This window comes from Sinocyclocheilus grahami, unplaced genomic scaffold (assembly GCF_001515645.1).
Source record: "Sinocyclocheilus grahami isolate Dianchi unplaced genomic scaffold, SAMN03320097.WGS_v1.1 scaffold140.1, whole genome shotgun sequence".
NCBI classification, from domain to species: Eukaryota; Metazoa; Chordata; class Actinopteri; order Cypriniformes; family Cyprinidae; genus Sinocyclocheilus; species Sinocyclocheilus grahami.
Genome location: NW_015505319.1, coordinates 519,616 through 536,170, shown reverse-complemented (window position 1 = coordinate 536,170; position 16,555 = coordinate 519,616). Strand labels below are relative to the sequence as shown.

Sequence of the window (16,555 nt, the reverse complement as noted above, 5' to 3'; positions counted from 1 at the left end):
TTGGCCGTAGGGAATAACGTCACTGACAGCCGTCTAAACGTCCCAGGGGCAACTCCCATAGCAATATGGTAGAGTTGGTACTTAGTGCTCGCCATGGTTCTAGCATGCACTCCCCTCAGCATGGTGGCATGGGTATACCGTTCCCCATAGCGACCCCTAGAGGACGCAGTTCAAAGTTCCCAAGAAAGGGAACGTCTCAGGTTACTTATGTAACCATGGTTCCCTGAGTAGGGAACGAGACACTGCGTCCTCTAGGTTTCTTGCCATGCTGCGGATGCAAGCTTCAGACGAAGAAGTGAATGATGTGTGCTCCCGGCACCTATTTATACTATAGTGACGTCATGGCTGTCGCCGGCCAACGAGTTGGTGTTTTTTCAATGAATGCTTCAGACACAGGTCACGACGAGGCGTTCCCCATAGCGACCCCTAGAGGACGCAGTGTCTCGTTCCCTACTCAGGGAACCATGGTTACATAAGTAACCTGAGACGTTTTCTTATACTCAGCTCTCTATAATATTTGATTCTGATTGGTCTATTGCAGCATTATGCAGATGTCACTTAGTTACCTAGCGCTAGTTTCAGGTTTCTCAAATAACTCTTTGAACTCTCACATAAAATAGATATGAGTGAATAATCAATAGTTCATGTCAATTGATTTATGTAAGTGGGTTAATGTAGAGTCAGCCATTCGTTAAGGCTAAATAATTTCCTTTCAGGATGATACAGGATCAGATGTCTGTAGGTGTATCTGACTGTGTTGTTTTCTATCCCAACAGAGCTGTACTGATCAGTTTGCGGATTCTGGCAAACATTCTGGTCCTGCTGTCTCTGACTGGCAGCATCTACATCATCTACTTTGTGGTGGATCGTTCTCAGAAACTAGAGCAGGAGAAACCTGAGCTAACACTCTGGGAGAAGAATGAGGTATTCTTAGAATTTTTATGTTGTTTTATACGTTGTGTACATGAGTACTTCACAAACAATTCTTCTTGGCCTAGAGATTACATGAGTTTTCTGCTCATCCTCCATCATCTTCTTATTTAATTCTTATTTAATTATTTTTCTTCTTCTTTGGCTACTATGCCCTAAAAGTATGTGCACTTTTTGTGAAGGGAAATAGTGCATAGTTTTGAGTATGTAGCAGAATAGTAGGCAAGCTTTGGGAATACTTTGTCATAATTACATCTTTAACGGACCACTTTTTTGCTTTGTTACGTGCATCCTGTAACCGTTTACACTGCTCTGTCAATCATCTTGTCACATTTAACATCCATCCACATTTCATTCGATTTAATTTCAATTTAAGAGGCACATTGATGATGCATTTAAAAGTTAATGACCAAACGTATCTTTATAAAAGTTCACAATGTTGTTGCAGATGAGATATAACGTGGATAACAATAAATAAAGATTTTATCATCAGGTTAGATAAACACACAAACCCCTTTCTCTACTTGTCTGTCGGTCTCGTATATCTGCCATGTTTGTTGTTTTTAAAAAAAAAATGTATTGGTGTTTGTAGTTCTAATCGAATCCTCATCCAGAAATAGTAAACCATCATGTTACCTTTGGGAGACTCATTTCAACATACTACGGTTTTGGACACACCATTTCTAATTTTTAATATTATTTAGGACTGATTGTATGCAAATTGTGTTGCAGCATTGTTCTTTTTGTTGTTCTTTTTTTCCTCTTCTTCTTCTTACTCTTCTTCTTATTATTATTATATTTAATTTTCTTCTAATTATTTAATTACTATTCTTTCTTCTTCTGCTGCTTCTTTTTCTGATGTCTGCCACATCCAGATATTTAATCTAGTGTTAGGGATGATGTGGTGTGTATTTGAGGAAGATGAGTGATGTTATACTGTATGTGTATTGGGTTTCTTCATCAGGTGAGTGTGGTGGTGTCCCTCATCACAATGATTGCTCCTTCAGCCTTTGAGTTAGTGGCACAGTTGGAGATGTACCACCCCAGAACGAGTCTCCGCTTCCAGCTTGCCAGGTCAGAAAATCACTGGCTGCTGTGGTTTTACTCAATCTTTATTATATTTTGTTTATCAAAAGGGAAATATGTCTTTGTTGTTTAGAGTTCTGGTGTTGTACCTTGGAAACCTCTACAGTTTGATTATTGCCCTCCTGGATAAAGTCAACAGTATGAGCTCTGCTGTGAGTCGTATTTACATTCTTATTTAATTCTCAACCTTTTCTCTAGGGCTGCTTGATTAATAAATACAATTGGAATTGCAATATTGCTTAGTGTGTTTATCTAGTTGCAAAGGCTGTGTTTTAATTAAATATATGGGTCAAAGACGTTAAGATGTCCACATCAAAATACATTTATAAAAGTGATTTTATGTTCACATTAAATGAGAGTAAAGTGTCTACATTTAAGGTTTCAAATAAGTTTTTGAAGAGTAAAATGTCAAAATTTGGTTAAAATAATGTTCCGTTGTCATTCAGTGTAACACTTATAGTTATGTAAAAATTCAAACAACATGCTTATTCTGACTTGTACATATTAAGATATATAAAAGAATAAGTGAGCATATTGAATTTTATTGGGTTTTAAATGAGTAAAAATTCTTACTGAGAAATGGGCAAAACCTAGGATAGTGGCAAATAAAAAAAAAATTTAAAATTACAGCTAATTAGTATTTGGGGTGAAAGTACTTAGTTTTAATATGTAATATGTAAATATGCCTGACAAGATTGTTACACTGAATGACATTTTAGTGGGTGTCTTCTGTAAATCAGGGGAAAATGTATGATATTTATTTGTTGCTCAGAAAAACAAAAAACAAAAGTACAATCACATTAAACAGAAAACTTAAAATAAAAAAAATACTTAACATAACAGCAATTTAAAGCAGTATTGTCTTTATGTTTAAACCCTTTTTCGTCTTTGACCCATATATGCACTGCATATAGTGTGGCACAGTGTTCTTTTACACACAAGCAACTCCAGTGTTTTTATTATTTTATAGTGATATTGATATTAATCACAATTTTTTGGCCGAATTGTGCAGCCCTACAAACAAGCACAGCAAACCTGGATTTTTTTTTTAATCGCATTCACAATTTTTAGAGACATTCTTTCCCCATATTGAGCAGCCCTAATTTTTTTTCTGATGTATTACTCAGTAGGAAATATATAATGTTTTAATGAATTAATGAAATCAGAACATTGATTTAACATCAAACGATCGATATCAGAAGAAGAATCAGAAATCAGAATCAAAAAGAGCTTTATTGCCAAGTATGTTTGCACATACAAGGAATTTGTTATAGTGTCACAAACTTCCAGGACACTGAGACAACAACAACACAGAGATCCTGAGAGATGGTGGTGCCCAGAAACCTGAATGACTCCACTGTCGTTACAGTGCTATCCATGATGGTGAGTGGGGGGAGTGCAGGGGGGCTCCTCCTGAAGTCCACGATCATCTCCACTGTTTTGAGGGTGTTCAGCTCCAAGTTGTTACGACTGCACCAGACAGCCAGCTCTTTAACCTCCTGTCTGTAAGCAGACTCGTCTCCATCCTTGATGAGACCGATGACTGTAGTGTCATCTGCATACTTCAGGAGCTTGACAGAGGGGTCTTTAGAGGTGCAGTCGTTGGTGTAGTGGGAGAAGAGCAGTGGGGAGAGGACGCGCCAGTGCTGGTGGTGCGGTTGTTGGATGTGAATTTACCAATTCTCACTAGCTGTTGCCTATCTGTCAGAAAGCTGGTGATCCATTGACAGATAGAGCTAGGGACAGAGAGCTGGGTTAGTTTGGTCTGGAGGAGTGTTGGGATGATGGTGTTGAAAGCAGAGCTAAAGTCCACAAACAGGATCCTCACATAAGTCCCTGTTTTGTCCAGATGTTGCAGGATGAAGTGCAGTCCCATATTGACTGCATCATCCATGCACCTGTTTGCTCGGTAAGCAAACTGCAGGGGGTATAGTAAGGGTCCAGTAATGTCCTTCAGATAAGCCAACATATCACATAGCATAGTTGAAACTTGAAAAGAAAATTGAGATTTTTATTTCAATTCTGTTTTTTATTTGACACAACATTATTATACCAAGTAATCATAATATTTTCATAGTCTTTGATCCAGTCAATTCCTGATATATAAAATATAGTTGTTTTATTTATTTTTTTGTTTGTTTGTTTTTTTTCAATGTTTTTTCACTCTGAAAATATGGCCAAACAAAATGAAGCTCTAAAAAATATAATGTAGTTATGTACACTACTGTTCAAATGGTAAGATTTTTTAATGTTTTTGAAAGAAGTTTATTTGATTACAAATACAGTAAAAACAGAAATATTGTGAAAAATTATTATAAATAGTTGTTTTTTTATTTGAATATATATTAAAATGTAATTTATTCCTGTGATGTCATAGCTGAATTTTCATCATCATTAATGAAATTATATTATTTGAAATAGTAAATCTCTTATATATTTGAATCTTTTATAGAAATGGATTTACTGTCACTTTAGATGAGTTTAATTTCTGAAAAAAAGTATCAATTTCTTTCCAAAAATATACAATTTTACTTCCAACAACAAAACCCTCAATACAATCTGTGTAAAATCTATGTAAGTCACAACTAAAAATGTCTGAATTTCATTGCATTAGATACAAAAATATAAAACAATATATAATATTTAAAAAATATATATAAAAGCGGCATCTGCAAACAAGTGATTCTGGAGCTTTTCTTAGAACTTGAGCCACTTTTTAAATTGTTTTTAACCAGCTGATCTCAAATTAATATTTTTTTTTTCATGACTGTGTGAAGTCAGTTCCCTTAAAATGTCCTGAAACCCCTCGATGTAGTTCATCACATTAACAAATGAATATGTACAGTCCAAGACTTTTTGTCTTCGTTTTCAACAATATAGTTATTATTTCATAAGTAGAAACTTAACAAAGCTAATTTTGTCAAATGTTTTGACTGAAAAGCATGTTTGTGCTATATTTCTAAAAAATAAATGCTACTTGATTTGATATTTTGTTATACAATTCAAAGTTTTTTTAGTGTGGCCTATGTGTCCAAATGCTATTTGGGGCCACTGTATATTGAGACATACCCAGACACATTTGATAATGTATGTGAGATCTGTACAGAGCACTCAAGCTAGCAGACATGCTTAGCATTCTCCAACTATGACACAGTCTTGCTTTTGAGTGAGCTAATGAAGCATCTCAATTGCAGGCTAAATTGTTATTTATTAAAGGCATTATTGTGACAAACAGTGTAAAGTATGTTTCCCTCTGGAGGAGAGGAATATGGATTGGATACATGGCTTGAAATATCCAGCCTGGCTTTTATTTAATGAAAGTATTGTCAGCGCTGTCTTTCTCTTGGTTTAGATCCAAAGGTCTGATTGAGAGTTCTGCTTGGAGATACTGATGGTCTGCGGAGGGGTAAAATTTCATCCTGCACAAGGAAGGTAAATGCAGGCTGTTTATTTTGTTTATCTTATTTACAGGAGATGTTAAAGCTCTCCATCATTGATATGATCTTCACGGTGGCAAGTATCCTGCTCATTGATTTCATCCGGGGACTGGTGGTTCGATACTTGAGTGACTGCTGCTGTTGGGACTTGGAGAGCAATTTTGTAAGTCGGTCATTTCTGTTCAAAAACACACTTTCAGAGGTTTTTCAAGCAGATATATGAGCGATAGATAAGCCTGCCTAGAATCTGCACCTGTTGAAAACATTGGTCACATTTTCAAACACTATCAAAAAGCGTGTAGGACTCCACTTGGGTCACATTGCACATATTTTTGCACCTTTTTTTTTTGCATATTTAACACCTTTTAAGCAATGTTCCCGTTTCAATACAAGTTAACCATGATGTGTATAGTATCTCTGCCACTAGCGAAACCAAACAGAATAGCACAATGTTTCCCAAACGTTGAAGTAGAAGTATTTTAACGTTGAAAATATCACTTTTAAGCTTTTTCGTCAGCATCTGTGATTCCCACAGGAATATAATTGTTCCTTAAAAAATTACTAATACCTCAGTTTATATAAACAGACAATAACTGTGATATAAAGTAATACATTTACAACAGATCCTAGTTATACAACATAATTGAAAATAAGGCTAGATGAAAAATCTGTTTTTTTTGGGGTTGTATTGTTAAAGTATCTTGGTGTCAAATGTTTAGCTGATGAAATGACTTCCCAAAAAAGTCTAGTGGACGAAAACTAATTTTAATTTGGGTCAAATTGGGCATCTGCAAAATTATGCTGAGTTGACTCTCACAAACTGCTGAATAATGTGTGCCATTATGATTTAAAGCATTATGTTAATGGAAGTGAATTTATTTAACAGTTGTCATTTTTGTTTTGTATTCTGATTTTCCATAACAGGGATTCCCAAACCTTTTTTTTTTGTCAGCCAAACCCCTTTGAGCTAAAATATTTACTTGAAGTAATTCCTAAAATTTTACATTAATATTGAAATAATTTAACACATTTGCATATTTACGGTTATCTAATACTGAAAGATGGTCACATGACATAACCATAAAAATTAACTTTTTTTTGGTAAGTTTCATTGTCATTGTTTTTATTTAAATGCTTTATTTTAATTTTAAATTTTTAAGATGTGTTTAATTATTAGCTTTTCATCAGCGTGTGAACCAAACCCCAGTTTGGGAAACCCTGTCCTATACCATGCATTTATAAATTCCCTTTTTAATTAAATTAAATTCCCTTTTCCAGCCAGAATATGGTGAATTTAAAATAGCAGAAAATGTTCTTCATCTGATATACAACCAAGGAATGATATGGTAAGTGAGTGATGATTCATCATTTATCAATACATTATCTAAAATATGATTGTCAGAATAAAATGAAATACATCACAATTATTTTTTTTTACACTCCTAATTTAAAATACTATCTGTCTCTCTGTATATATATATGAGCTTACCTATCTATACCTGCACTAAACTGTCCTCTTCCCTTGGTGCTCCTTACACAGGTCCTCAATGCTCCATTGCCCTCCAGCTTCAGACTGTAATCACACAAGAATGACTTGTCTGAAGCTATAGGTGCACAAGCAAAACTCCTTTAAGATGGGAAATAAATCTTCCCGGTCTCTTTGTCTCTCCCTGTAGGATGGGAGCGTTCTTTTCACCCTGTCTGCCCGCCTTTAATGTCATGAAGCTCGTCGGCTTGATGTACCTGCGGAGCTGGGCTGTGCTGACCTGTAATGTTCCCCATCAGCAGGTCTTTAGGGCCTCCAGGTCAGTGAGGCAGAATTAGGTCATTAGAGCGTATACGTTCATTGAGCACTGATCTGAGGTCAGTGCTGCACTGTGTTGAGTTCAGTCTCAAAAAATGCATGTTAAAATCCTTAGGAATCTCAAAAAAGTGTAAATTATGAAAGTCATGGAAATGTATTGATCAAACCCTCATTTCAGTTCAATTCAAAGTTCATTATAAAACAATTTCATGATTTTTTTTTTAAATATTAAAATTCCTTTTTTACACTTTCAGAGGTTTTTCAAGCAGATATATGAGCGATAGATAAGCCTGCCTAGAATCTGCACCTGTTGAAAACATTGGTCACATTTTCAAACACTATCAAAAAGCGTGTAGGACTCCACTTGGGTCACATTGCACATATTTTTGCACCTTTTTTTTTTGCATATTTAACACCTTTTAAGCAATGTTCCCGTTTCAATACAAGTTAACCATGATGTGTATAGTATCTCTGCCACTAGCGAAACCAAACAGAATAGCACAATGTTTCCCAAACGTTGAAGTAGAAGTATTTTAACGTTGAAAATATCACTTTTAAGCTTTTTCGTCAGCATCTGTGATTCCCACAGGAATATAATTGTTCCTTAAAAAATTACTAATACCTCAGTTTAAATAAACAGACAATAACTGTGATATAAAGTAATACATTTACAACAGATCCTAGTTATACAACATAATTGAAAATAAGGCTAGATGAAAAATCTGTTTTTTGGGGGGTTGTATTGTTAAAGTATCTTGGTGTCAAATGTTTAGCTGATGAAATGACTTCCCAAAAAAGTCTAGTGGACGAAAACTAATTTTAATTTGGGTCAAATTGGGCATCTGCAAAATTATGCTGAGTTGACTCTCACAAACTGCTGAATAATGTGTGCCATTATGATTTAAAGCATTATGTTAATGGAAGTGAATTTATTTAACAGTTGTCATTTTTGTTTTGTATTCTGATTTTCCATAACAGGGATTCCCAAACCTTTTTTTTTTGTCAGCCAAACCCCTTTGAGCTAAAATATTTACTTGAAGTAATTCCTAAAATTCTACATTAATATTGAAATAATTTAACAACACATTTGCATATTTACGGTTATCTAATACTGAAAGATGGTCACATGACATAACCATAAAAATTAACTTTTTTTTGGTAAGTTTCATTGTCATTGTTTTTATTTAAATGCTTTATTTTAATTTTAAATTTTTAAGATGTGTTTAATTATTAGCTTTTCATCAGCGTGTGAACCAAACCCCTTACATTAATATTGAAATAATTTAACACATTTGCATATTTACGGTTATCTAATACTGAAAGATGGTCACATGACATAACCATAAAAATTAACTTTTTTTTTGGTAAGTTTCATTGTCATTGTTTTTATTTAAATGCTTTATTTTAATTTTAAATTTTTAAGATGTGTTTAATTATTAGCTTTTCATCAGCGTGTGAACCAAACCCCAGTTTGGGAAACCCTGTCCTATACCATGCATTTATAAATTCCCTTTTTAATTAAATTAAATTCCCTTTTCCAGCCAGAATATGGTGAATTTAAAATAGCAGAAAATGTTCTTCATCTGATATACAACCAAGGAATGATATGGTAAGTGAGTGATGATTCATCATTTATCAATACATTATCTAAAATATGATTGTCAGAATAAAATGAAATACATCACAATTATTTTTTTTTACACTCCTAATTTAAAATACTATCTGTCTCTCTGTATATATATATGAGCTTACCTATCTATACCTGCACTAAACTGTCCTCTTCCCTTGGTGCTCCTTACACAGGTCCTCAATGCTCCATTGCCCTCCAGCTTCAGACTGTAATCACACAAGAATGACTTGTCTGAAGCTATAGGTGCACAAGCAGAACTCCTTTAAGATGGGAAATCAATCTTTCCGGTGTCTTTGTCTCTCCCTGTAGGATGGGAGCATTCTTTTCACCCTGTCTGCCCGCCTTTAATGTCATGAAGCTCGTCGGCTTGATGTACCTGCGGAGCTGGGCTGTGCTGACCTGTAATGTTCCCCATCAGCAGGTCTTTAGGGCCTCCAGGTCAGTGAGGCAGAATTAGGTCATTAGAGCGTATACGTTCATTGAGCACTGATCTGAGGTCAGTGCTGCACTGTGTTGAGTTCAGTCTCAAAAAATGCATGTTAAAATCCTTAGGAATCTCAAAAAAGTGTAAATTATGAAAGTCATGGAAATGTATTGATCAAACCCTCATTTCAGTTCAATTCAAAGTTCATTATAAAACAATTTCATGATTTTTTTTTTAAATATTAAAATTCCTTTTTTATGTAAAACATTGCTATATTATATATTCCTTTGAATATGAAATATTTATTTCCTCATTTTTTCAGGTTTTGTAATTATTTGGAATAATTTGTTTGTATAATTATTACAAGACATTCATTAAAAGAATGAGTAATGTGATGTTCAGCCAGATTCCACACATCTGTAGGAATGCAAAAATCTTTCTTTATTAAAAAACTTAAAATACTTAATTACCTCATTTCATAATTACATAACGCTGCATGGGATCAAAGTCCATTTATTATTTTCCTCTCTACTGAAGTAGGCATTTTTCATATTTAGTGGTGCTTGCTAAAGTAAGTTAGGGATTTGAACGAACCTCTAAATCAAAGTGAATGTGAATAATCAATGTATAATAATCCAGCAATATACTGTAACTGCACACATTCTGATAGATAGATAGGTGCATTAAAAATAATGAGGGAGCTTTGTTTTATTCATTTTAATCATAAAACCTCCTTTAATATTGAATGTTTGCAGTTAACATTTAAAGGGGTCATATGATGCTGCTAAAAAGAACATTATTTTGTGTATTTGGTGTAATGAAATGTGTTTATGCGGTTTAAGGTTCAAAAAACACATTATTTTCCACATACTGCACATTATTGTTGCTCCTCTATGCCATGCATTTCTGAAAAGCAGAGATTTTTACAAAGCTCATCGGTCTGAAAAGCGAGGTGTGCTCTGATTGGCCAGCTATCCAGTGCGTTGTGATTGGCCGAATACCTCAAGCGTGTGACGGAAATGTTACGCCCCTAACATACTGTGATGCACTGTCCGGCCGGAGCGACGAGACAAAAACATTAAAACCCATTACAAACGAGGCATTTGTTGCATCCAGTGGGGACGGGACTCTCTGAACGCTACACGTTCGTTCTCTGCTTGACTGAATTCAAATCCCTCTCATTTTCTAGTGTGGTGAGTACAGAGATAACAGTGGATGCTTCAGTGTGTCAAGCGACTTGGTTGGTCAAAGCATCAGTCTCGGCCTCTATTTCAGATTTATGTAATTGCATCTTCATTGCTTTATCAGGCAGTTGCAGATGTGAGGCGAAACGTTACCGTGCAGTCTAAGCATATTTTATCTTCAGTGATAGTGCTGTGTTTTATGCGATAAAAAGGAATCATCGCACTGCAGGCAGGGAGTGTGTAACTTATCAGATATTATGAAACAGTCAAATCAGTGTAGTTTCTTTGTCTATCTAAGTGAATTCAAAGTCGATCACAGGGATTGTCTTTAATTGAAATGTATTTTATTCCCCAGATCTAATAACTTCTATCTGACGATGCTTCTCTTCATGCTTTTCCTGTGTATGTTACCAACCATTTTTGCCATTGTGAGGTATCGGCCGTCTCAGTACTGTGGACCCTTCAGGTAAAAAACTGTCCTGTGTTTACATCATTTTAATGTGATGTGCCATTTTTGGGATGTTGAAATACTTTTATTTATCCCCGAGATAAGTATATGCTAATGGAAATGTAAAAACATTGCAATACACTATATTTGTGTATAGTTGCTTTTATGTAAAATATATATTTGTGACCCTGGACCACAAAACCGGTCTTAAGTCGCTGGGGTATATTTGTAGCAATAGCCAAAAATACACTGTATGGGTCAAAATTATAGATTTTTCTTTTATGCCAAAAATCATTAGTATATTAAGTAAAGATCATGTTCCATGAAGATATTTTGTAAATTTCCTACTGTAAATATATAAAAACTAATTTTTTTATTAGTAATATGCATTGCTAAGAACTTCATTTGGACAACTTTAAAGGTGATTTTCTCAATATTTAGATTTTTTTGCACCCTCAGAATCCAGATTTTCAGATAGTTGTATCTCAGCCAAATATTGTCCTGTCCTAACAAACCATACATCCATGGAATGCTCATTTATTTAGCTTTCATGTGATGTATAAATCTCAATTTTGCAAAATTGACCCTTTTGACTGGTTTTGTGGTCCAGTGTCACATTTAAAAAAAACTTGCATTTATTTTATTTCAGCTGTTTGTCAAGGCAGCATTTCCCATCTTCATTTAGTTTAAAGGAACTTTAATGTTTTTTTTTTGGTTTGTTTTATTATGTTCCATTAGGTGCAATTATAATATTACTAAAGTTTTTTGGATGAAAAAACATTTTAAAAAAATTTGTGATTTATGACCTTTTTCCACCCTGTTTCTCATCCTCTGACTCAAACAGTCGGTTTTGGGTTTTTTCCCCTTTAAGAGTTCAGTGTAACCGCCCACTGTTATGATTGGCTAACGTCTTTTAACACGGGGCCTGAACATGACGGACTCTGAAAACAATATGCAAGTAAACTAAGCTAAACAGCTACTTCTTCAGACCCACTCGCTGCACGTCGACTGAACAATGATGTGCTGTGATTGGTTAGCTGGGCCAGTGTGTGTTGTGATTGGTTAGCTGGGCCAGTGTGTGTTGTGATTGGCAGCAGTCGGCGCCTGGTCGGGAAATGTCATGCCCCTTACCGTAGCCGTAAGTAAGCCGTGAGCTTCAGTGTAAATATTGCGTCAAAATCAAATCAATTTGAGCTTGATTTAAACCCGGATGATTGTAATCACTCTAAGTTCGTCTGTCTTGGGAAAGCTAGCATGTCTCCAACATAGTGATAACACTCGCTGCCTTCTCTAGTGCAGCTCAACCAGGTCTCGTCCCATTCGTCGGTATTTGTGATATCACAAATCCTGGAAAATATGCGTTGTAGTCCAAACGAGTCGTTCGTTGTAGTTTTTGAAAAGTGATTTCTATTAAATAAAATATCTCCTTTTAAAGTGAACTTTGAGCTTTGTAACTTTGCAGATCTTTTTTTATGCTCAAACAGCAACATTACAGACTAACTAAAGTTGAAAAAGTGAAAAAGCATAATAGGACCCTTTTAAATGAATAAAAACTATAATAGTACTTTAATTCTACTAAAATATCACTGCCCCTGCAATTAATAACAAACTGCATACAGTCAACTTATCATTAGTGCAAAATAAATACAGGGTGATGATCAGTCTTGTATCAACCTGAGGAGATTTATTTTGCAATGATGCCTAGCGGACTGTACATTATCTTGCTAACTAAAGGAATAGACACACATGAAACTGATTTGAGTTGAAACTCGTTTAAAATGTTACCAGCATTGATATGTAGAAAATCATTTGCCTGCTTCATACAGTTAAGCATCACAAAAATATTGGACAGCAGAACAATTCAGCATTATGAATCACATTTTAGCACAGTATAATAATTATTTATAATTTATGTGAAAATGCATGCCTCTGTAGTGGCCAGGAGAAGATTTACGACATCATCTCCGAAACTATTGCCAATGACTTCCCACTGTGGTTCAGTAAAGTGATGAGTTACGTCACCAGTCCTGTGGTGGTGCTGCCTGCTTTGCTTCTACTCTTGTAAGTACTTTTGTCTACACTCGCCTTAATTACCACAGAGAAAATAACTAGAAAAAGGCATGAGTCTCATCAACAACAAACATAGCTGTTGGCTTGACAAAGTTTTATCTGTAAGATTAGTGTTCTTGGTGGTTATGCATGGCTTAAGTGGTTATGAAGGTGTTTTAGGAGACCTCAAAAGTCTCCTTTGTTCACCAAGGCTGCATTCCTTTGATCAAAATAGAGTAGAAAGATAAATATTGTGAAATATTATTAGAATTTAAAATAATTGTTTTCTACTGCGATATATTTTAAAATGTAATTTATTCCTGTGATGCAAAGCTGATTTTTCAGCATCATTACTCCAGTCTTCATTGTCACATAATCCTCCAGAAATCAGTGTCATATATATATATAATTTTTTTTTGACAAATAGAAAGTAAATACATTTCTTTACTGTCACTTTTGATAAATTGAATGTGCACCCCCCCAACAATAAGTGGGATATATGGTAATTAAGGTGTTTTTGATAGTCTGCTGTAGGAAAAAACACGTTAATCCAATTAAGGAAGAGCCTAGCTTCATTGCTGCTGAGTTTGGAGGATGTAGATTGAAAACTTTAGGAGTTACATACAAGTTTTGGTCTATAGTTAGAGAGTTAGAAAAAATCCCTACCCCTGTTTGTACAATATCAGCATGTTGGTTCTGTCAAGCCAACATAATTCGACCAGGCGAGCAGGACAGATGCCTTCAGTTACTCAACCTTGTGCTGTTCGTCACTGTCTCTTTCAGCATGCTGATCTACTACCTCCAATCCATCGCTAGATCACTCAAAGTCACCAACAGCCAGCTGAGACTGCAGCTGCAGACCGTGAGTTACTCGAAATTGAATATCATCATGATGTATTTCAGTTCATTTAACAGATCTGTGATTTACAATAAGGAACCCGGGCGAAACAGGATAAGGTCTTTGGATTTCATATAATCTCATTTCTCCAGCAGTTTATTTTATAACACTAATTAAATCTCCTGTTTGTTTATGGGCATTACTGTAAATGTGCTTTTTCACTTTATTTTTTAAACTGAGGGACAATTTAAAATATATTATACGTATATTATACTTGGCACTGTGAGACTCATGATACATTGCTTGTGATGTTCTTTCTTTGTAGGTCGCTTTGGATAAAAGTGTTTGCTAAAAGAATAAATGTAAATGTAGATGCTGTTCATAGAAAAAACTTAAATACCTTTTTTTTTCAGATAATTATATTACTCATATCAGTTCATGGATAGGGTCTTCAGTACTTGCACTTTGAGAGTAAAATTTCATTTGGCTTCACCTTTCATTCCATAAAAAGTGACCCTGTCTGTGAAATCCAGGCTAAAGTCTTAAAATCTAATTATGAGATAACAAGCGTCAAAGTTTGATTTCAACCATAAATTTCACTATGATTTCAATCTTTGACATTGCTGTACTCAGTCAATATTAAAGATATAAAGGTTATATTTTCACAGAATGTTTTACATCTTTATTAAGGATGATTTTATGTAGAAAACAGTTAATCACACAAAAAAAATGACTTTAGCTGGGTTTTCACAGGCAGGGTCTCAAATGCAATGCACTTCATACTACTTAATTAAAGGGACAGTTCACCAAAACTGAAAACATGTCATTCCAAACCTACATTATTTTCTTTTTTCTGTGAAACACAAAGTGAGCTCTTAGGAAGAATGTGGGCAGATTGCTTTATGGTGCTTTTAGTCCTTGACAGTATAAATCACCATCCAGTTTTTGCTTAACGTCTCCTTTTTGTTTCACAAAGAAAGAACAATACAAGTTTTGGAACTACATGGTGAATGATGACAAAAAAAATGCAGTTTTGTGTGAACTATTCCTTTAACATAAATTACAAGCTGCATCATAAAGGTAAATGTCTGTTTCTTGAGTTTATAAAAGGTAAGGTGAATATGTTCAAGCATACATATCCATGTCATATGTTGCATTCTCTGATATCCAGGCATTCTGGGTACTTGGGCAGCACCAGCGGTTCCTGCCACTCCAAGTCCTACCACAACATGGCCTACAAGCCGTGTGCAAGGTATGCAGAAAACATCCACTCCGATCCGCTGTTTCGGAAGACCCTTCGGCCCATGCACACCGAGCCCGCCGTAATCACGGCTCAGAGCTACGTGGGCCACCGGGCACATTCGACACGTTACGTCATCGTCAACGAACACGAAGCTCGCAAGAAGGTCATGCGTTCAAATACACGCATACCGAGACATTACCGCCTCGCGGACGAACCAACGGAGATCGTAGAGCTTTATCCACGTAACGTGAAGTGTTACATTCCTCGTCCTCCTCACCGAAGCCACCAGCCACACCTCAGCGAGGAAGAGGAGGAGGAAGATCCGAAGAGCAGCACGAGGAGGGGGTCGTTCAGACAGTCGAAACGTCCACGACCACTGTCGGATCGCCATCAGACCGCGCAATTCTACATTGGCGATACAATAAACAGTCAGTTGTCTATGGAGCAGGGTTTATATGGCGACGAAGAAGAGGGCGATCAGGAAGAAGACTGGGTGAACGACCCTCAGACAAACATCCGAGGTCCAGAGTCGGCTCACAGGTACGGCGAACCATACGTCAAGCCCAAGACCAAGCATAAAGTGGAGCCGTCTCTGACCGAGTCGGATTCGGCATCGCTAGCGTCCAGTAGTGACCAACAAAACAGCAGCACGGACCAGTACATCCAGGTCATTCACAACAAAAAGAAGTACCTGAAGTCCAACGCCAAGCTGACCAAAACTAAATCCAAGAGCAGTGTTAAACTCAATGTGTCTGGCACTAATGATCTTGTCTGCTCCAACGTTTAACCTGTTTAGAGCTAAAACCGAGATTATGGCTCTGCTCGAAAACACTGGTAAGCTTTCTATGTAGGAAGCATTTTAGGTGTACACCAACACCAAGTGCGTTTCATGAGGTAGGTTGCAGCATTATCCTGCCTTCTAAAGGCTGGAATACATTAGACGACTTTTAAAATCAGAACAGATTTTAAAACACTAGGCATATGATGACTTTTAAGTTGTTCCTAGTCGTTGCTAGGAGACATGTGACAAATGAAAACAATATGTGTTCTAAAATTGGCTCAACATATCAAACACTTTTGATATCCTCCAGCTGGATAAAATCAGTCAGTGACCATTACCACTACGCAATTTTCTGTGAACTCTGACTGCTCAAAATCTACAGAATGACTCTGATTTTTGGCAACTATGGTCAACTTGTCTAGTCTGCAAATTGGGGCAAAATTCTGGGCAAAAGTCCTGTAGTGTATTTCAGCCTTGAAAGGCCTTCTTCTGGCCAAATTGTAATGCAGCTTCATATGCATCCTTTACCAGAATGCACCATGAGTAATTCAGCATTCCAAACAACTTGAATTCTCCCATAGACATGTATACATAGATGCCTTGTTAGTGGCTTTTCTATGGGCCACTATATGTAACTCACCTCCATATTGGTGGGGTCAAAGCCGGACCATGAACACTTGAGAGCAAGTTGACTGTGTGTC

General features: G+C 36.0%; 2 protein-coding genes across 2 annotated transcripts in view; both read left to right on the top strand.

Annotated features, from left to right (window-relative positions):
• The window catches only part of LOC107591306 (transmembrane channel-like protein 3), a 31,450-nt gene extending 17,482 nt beyond the window's left edge, over positions 1 to 13,968 (top strand). The window contains exons 9-17 of the mRNA XM_016280430.1: positions 777 to 924; positions 1,895 to 2,004; positions 2,090 to 2,175; positions 5,390 to 5,616; positions 6,732 to 6,799; positions 7,130 to 7,258; positions 10,851 to 10,961; positions 12,879 to 13,004; positions 13,776 to 13,968. Of these exons, the coding sequence (XP_016135916.1) occupies positions 777 to 924; positions 1,895 to 2,004; positions 2,090 to 2,175; positions 5,390 to 5,616; positions 6,732 to 6,799; positions 7,130 to 7,258; positions 10,851 to 10,961; positions 12,879 to 13,004; positions 13,776 to 13,968 (1,198 nt within the window). The remainder of the gene's footprint in view (positions 1 to 776; positions 925 to 1,894; positions 2,005 to 2,089; positions 2,176 to 5,389; positions 5,617 to 6,731; positions 6,800 to 7,129; positions 7,259 to 10,850; positions 10,962 to 12,878; positions 13,005 to 13,775) is intronic.
• Positions 13,969 to 14,978: 1,010 nt separating this feature from the next.
• LOC107591305 (transmembrane channel-like protein 3) lies at positions 14,979 to 15,963 on the top strand. The gene has a single exon (XM_016280429.1). It carries the CDS (start codon positions 14,979 to 14,981, stop codon positions 15,858 to 15,860), a length of 882 nt encoding a protein of 293 aa, XP_016135915.1. The 3' UTR covers positions 15,861 to 15,963.
• Positions 15,964 to 16,555: the final 592 nt, after the last annotated feature.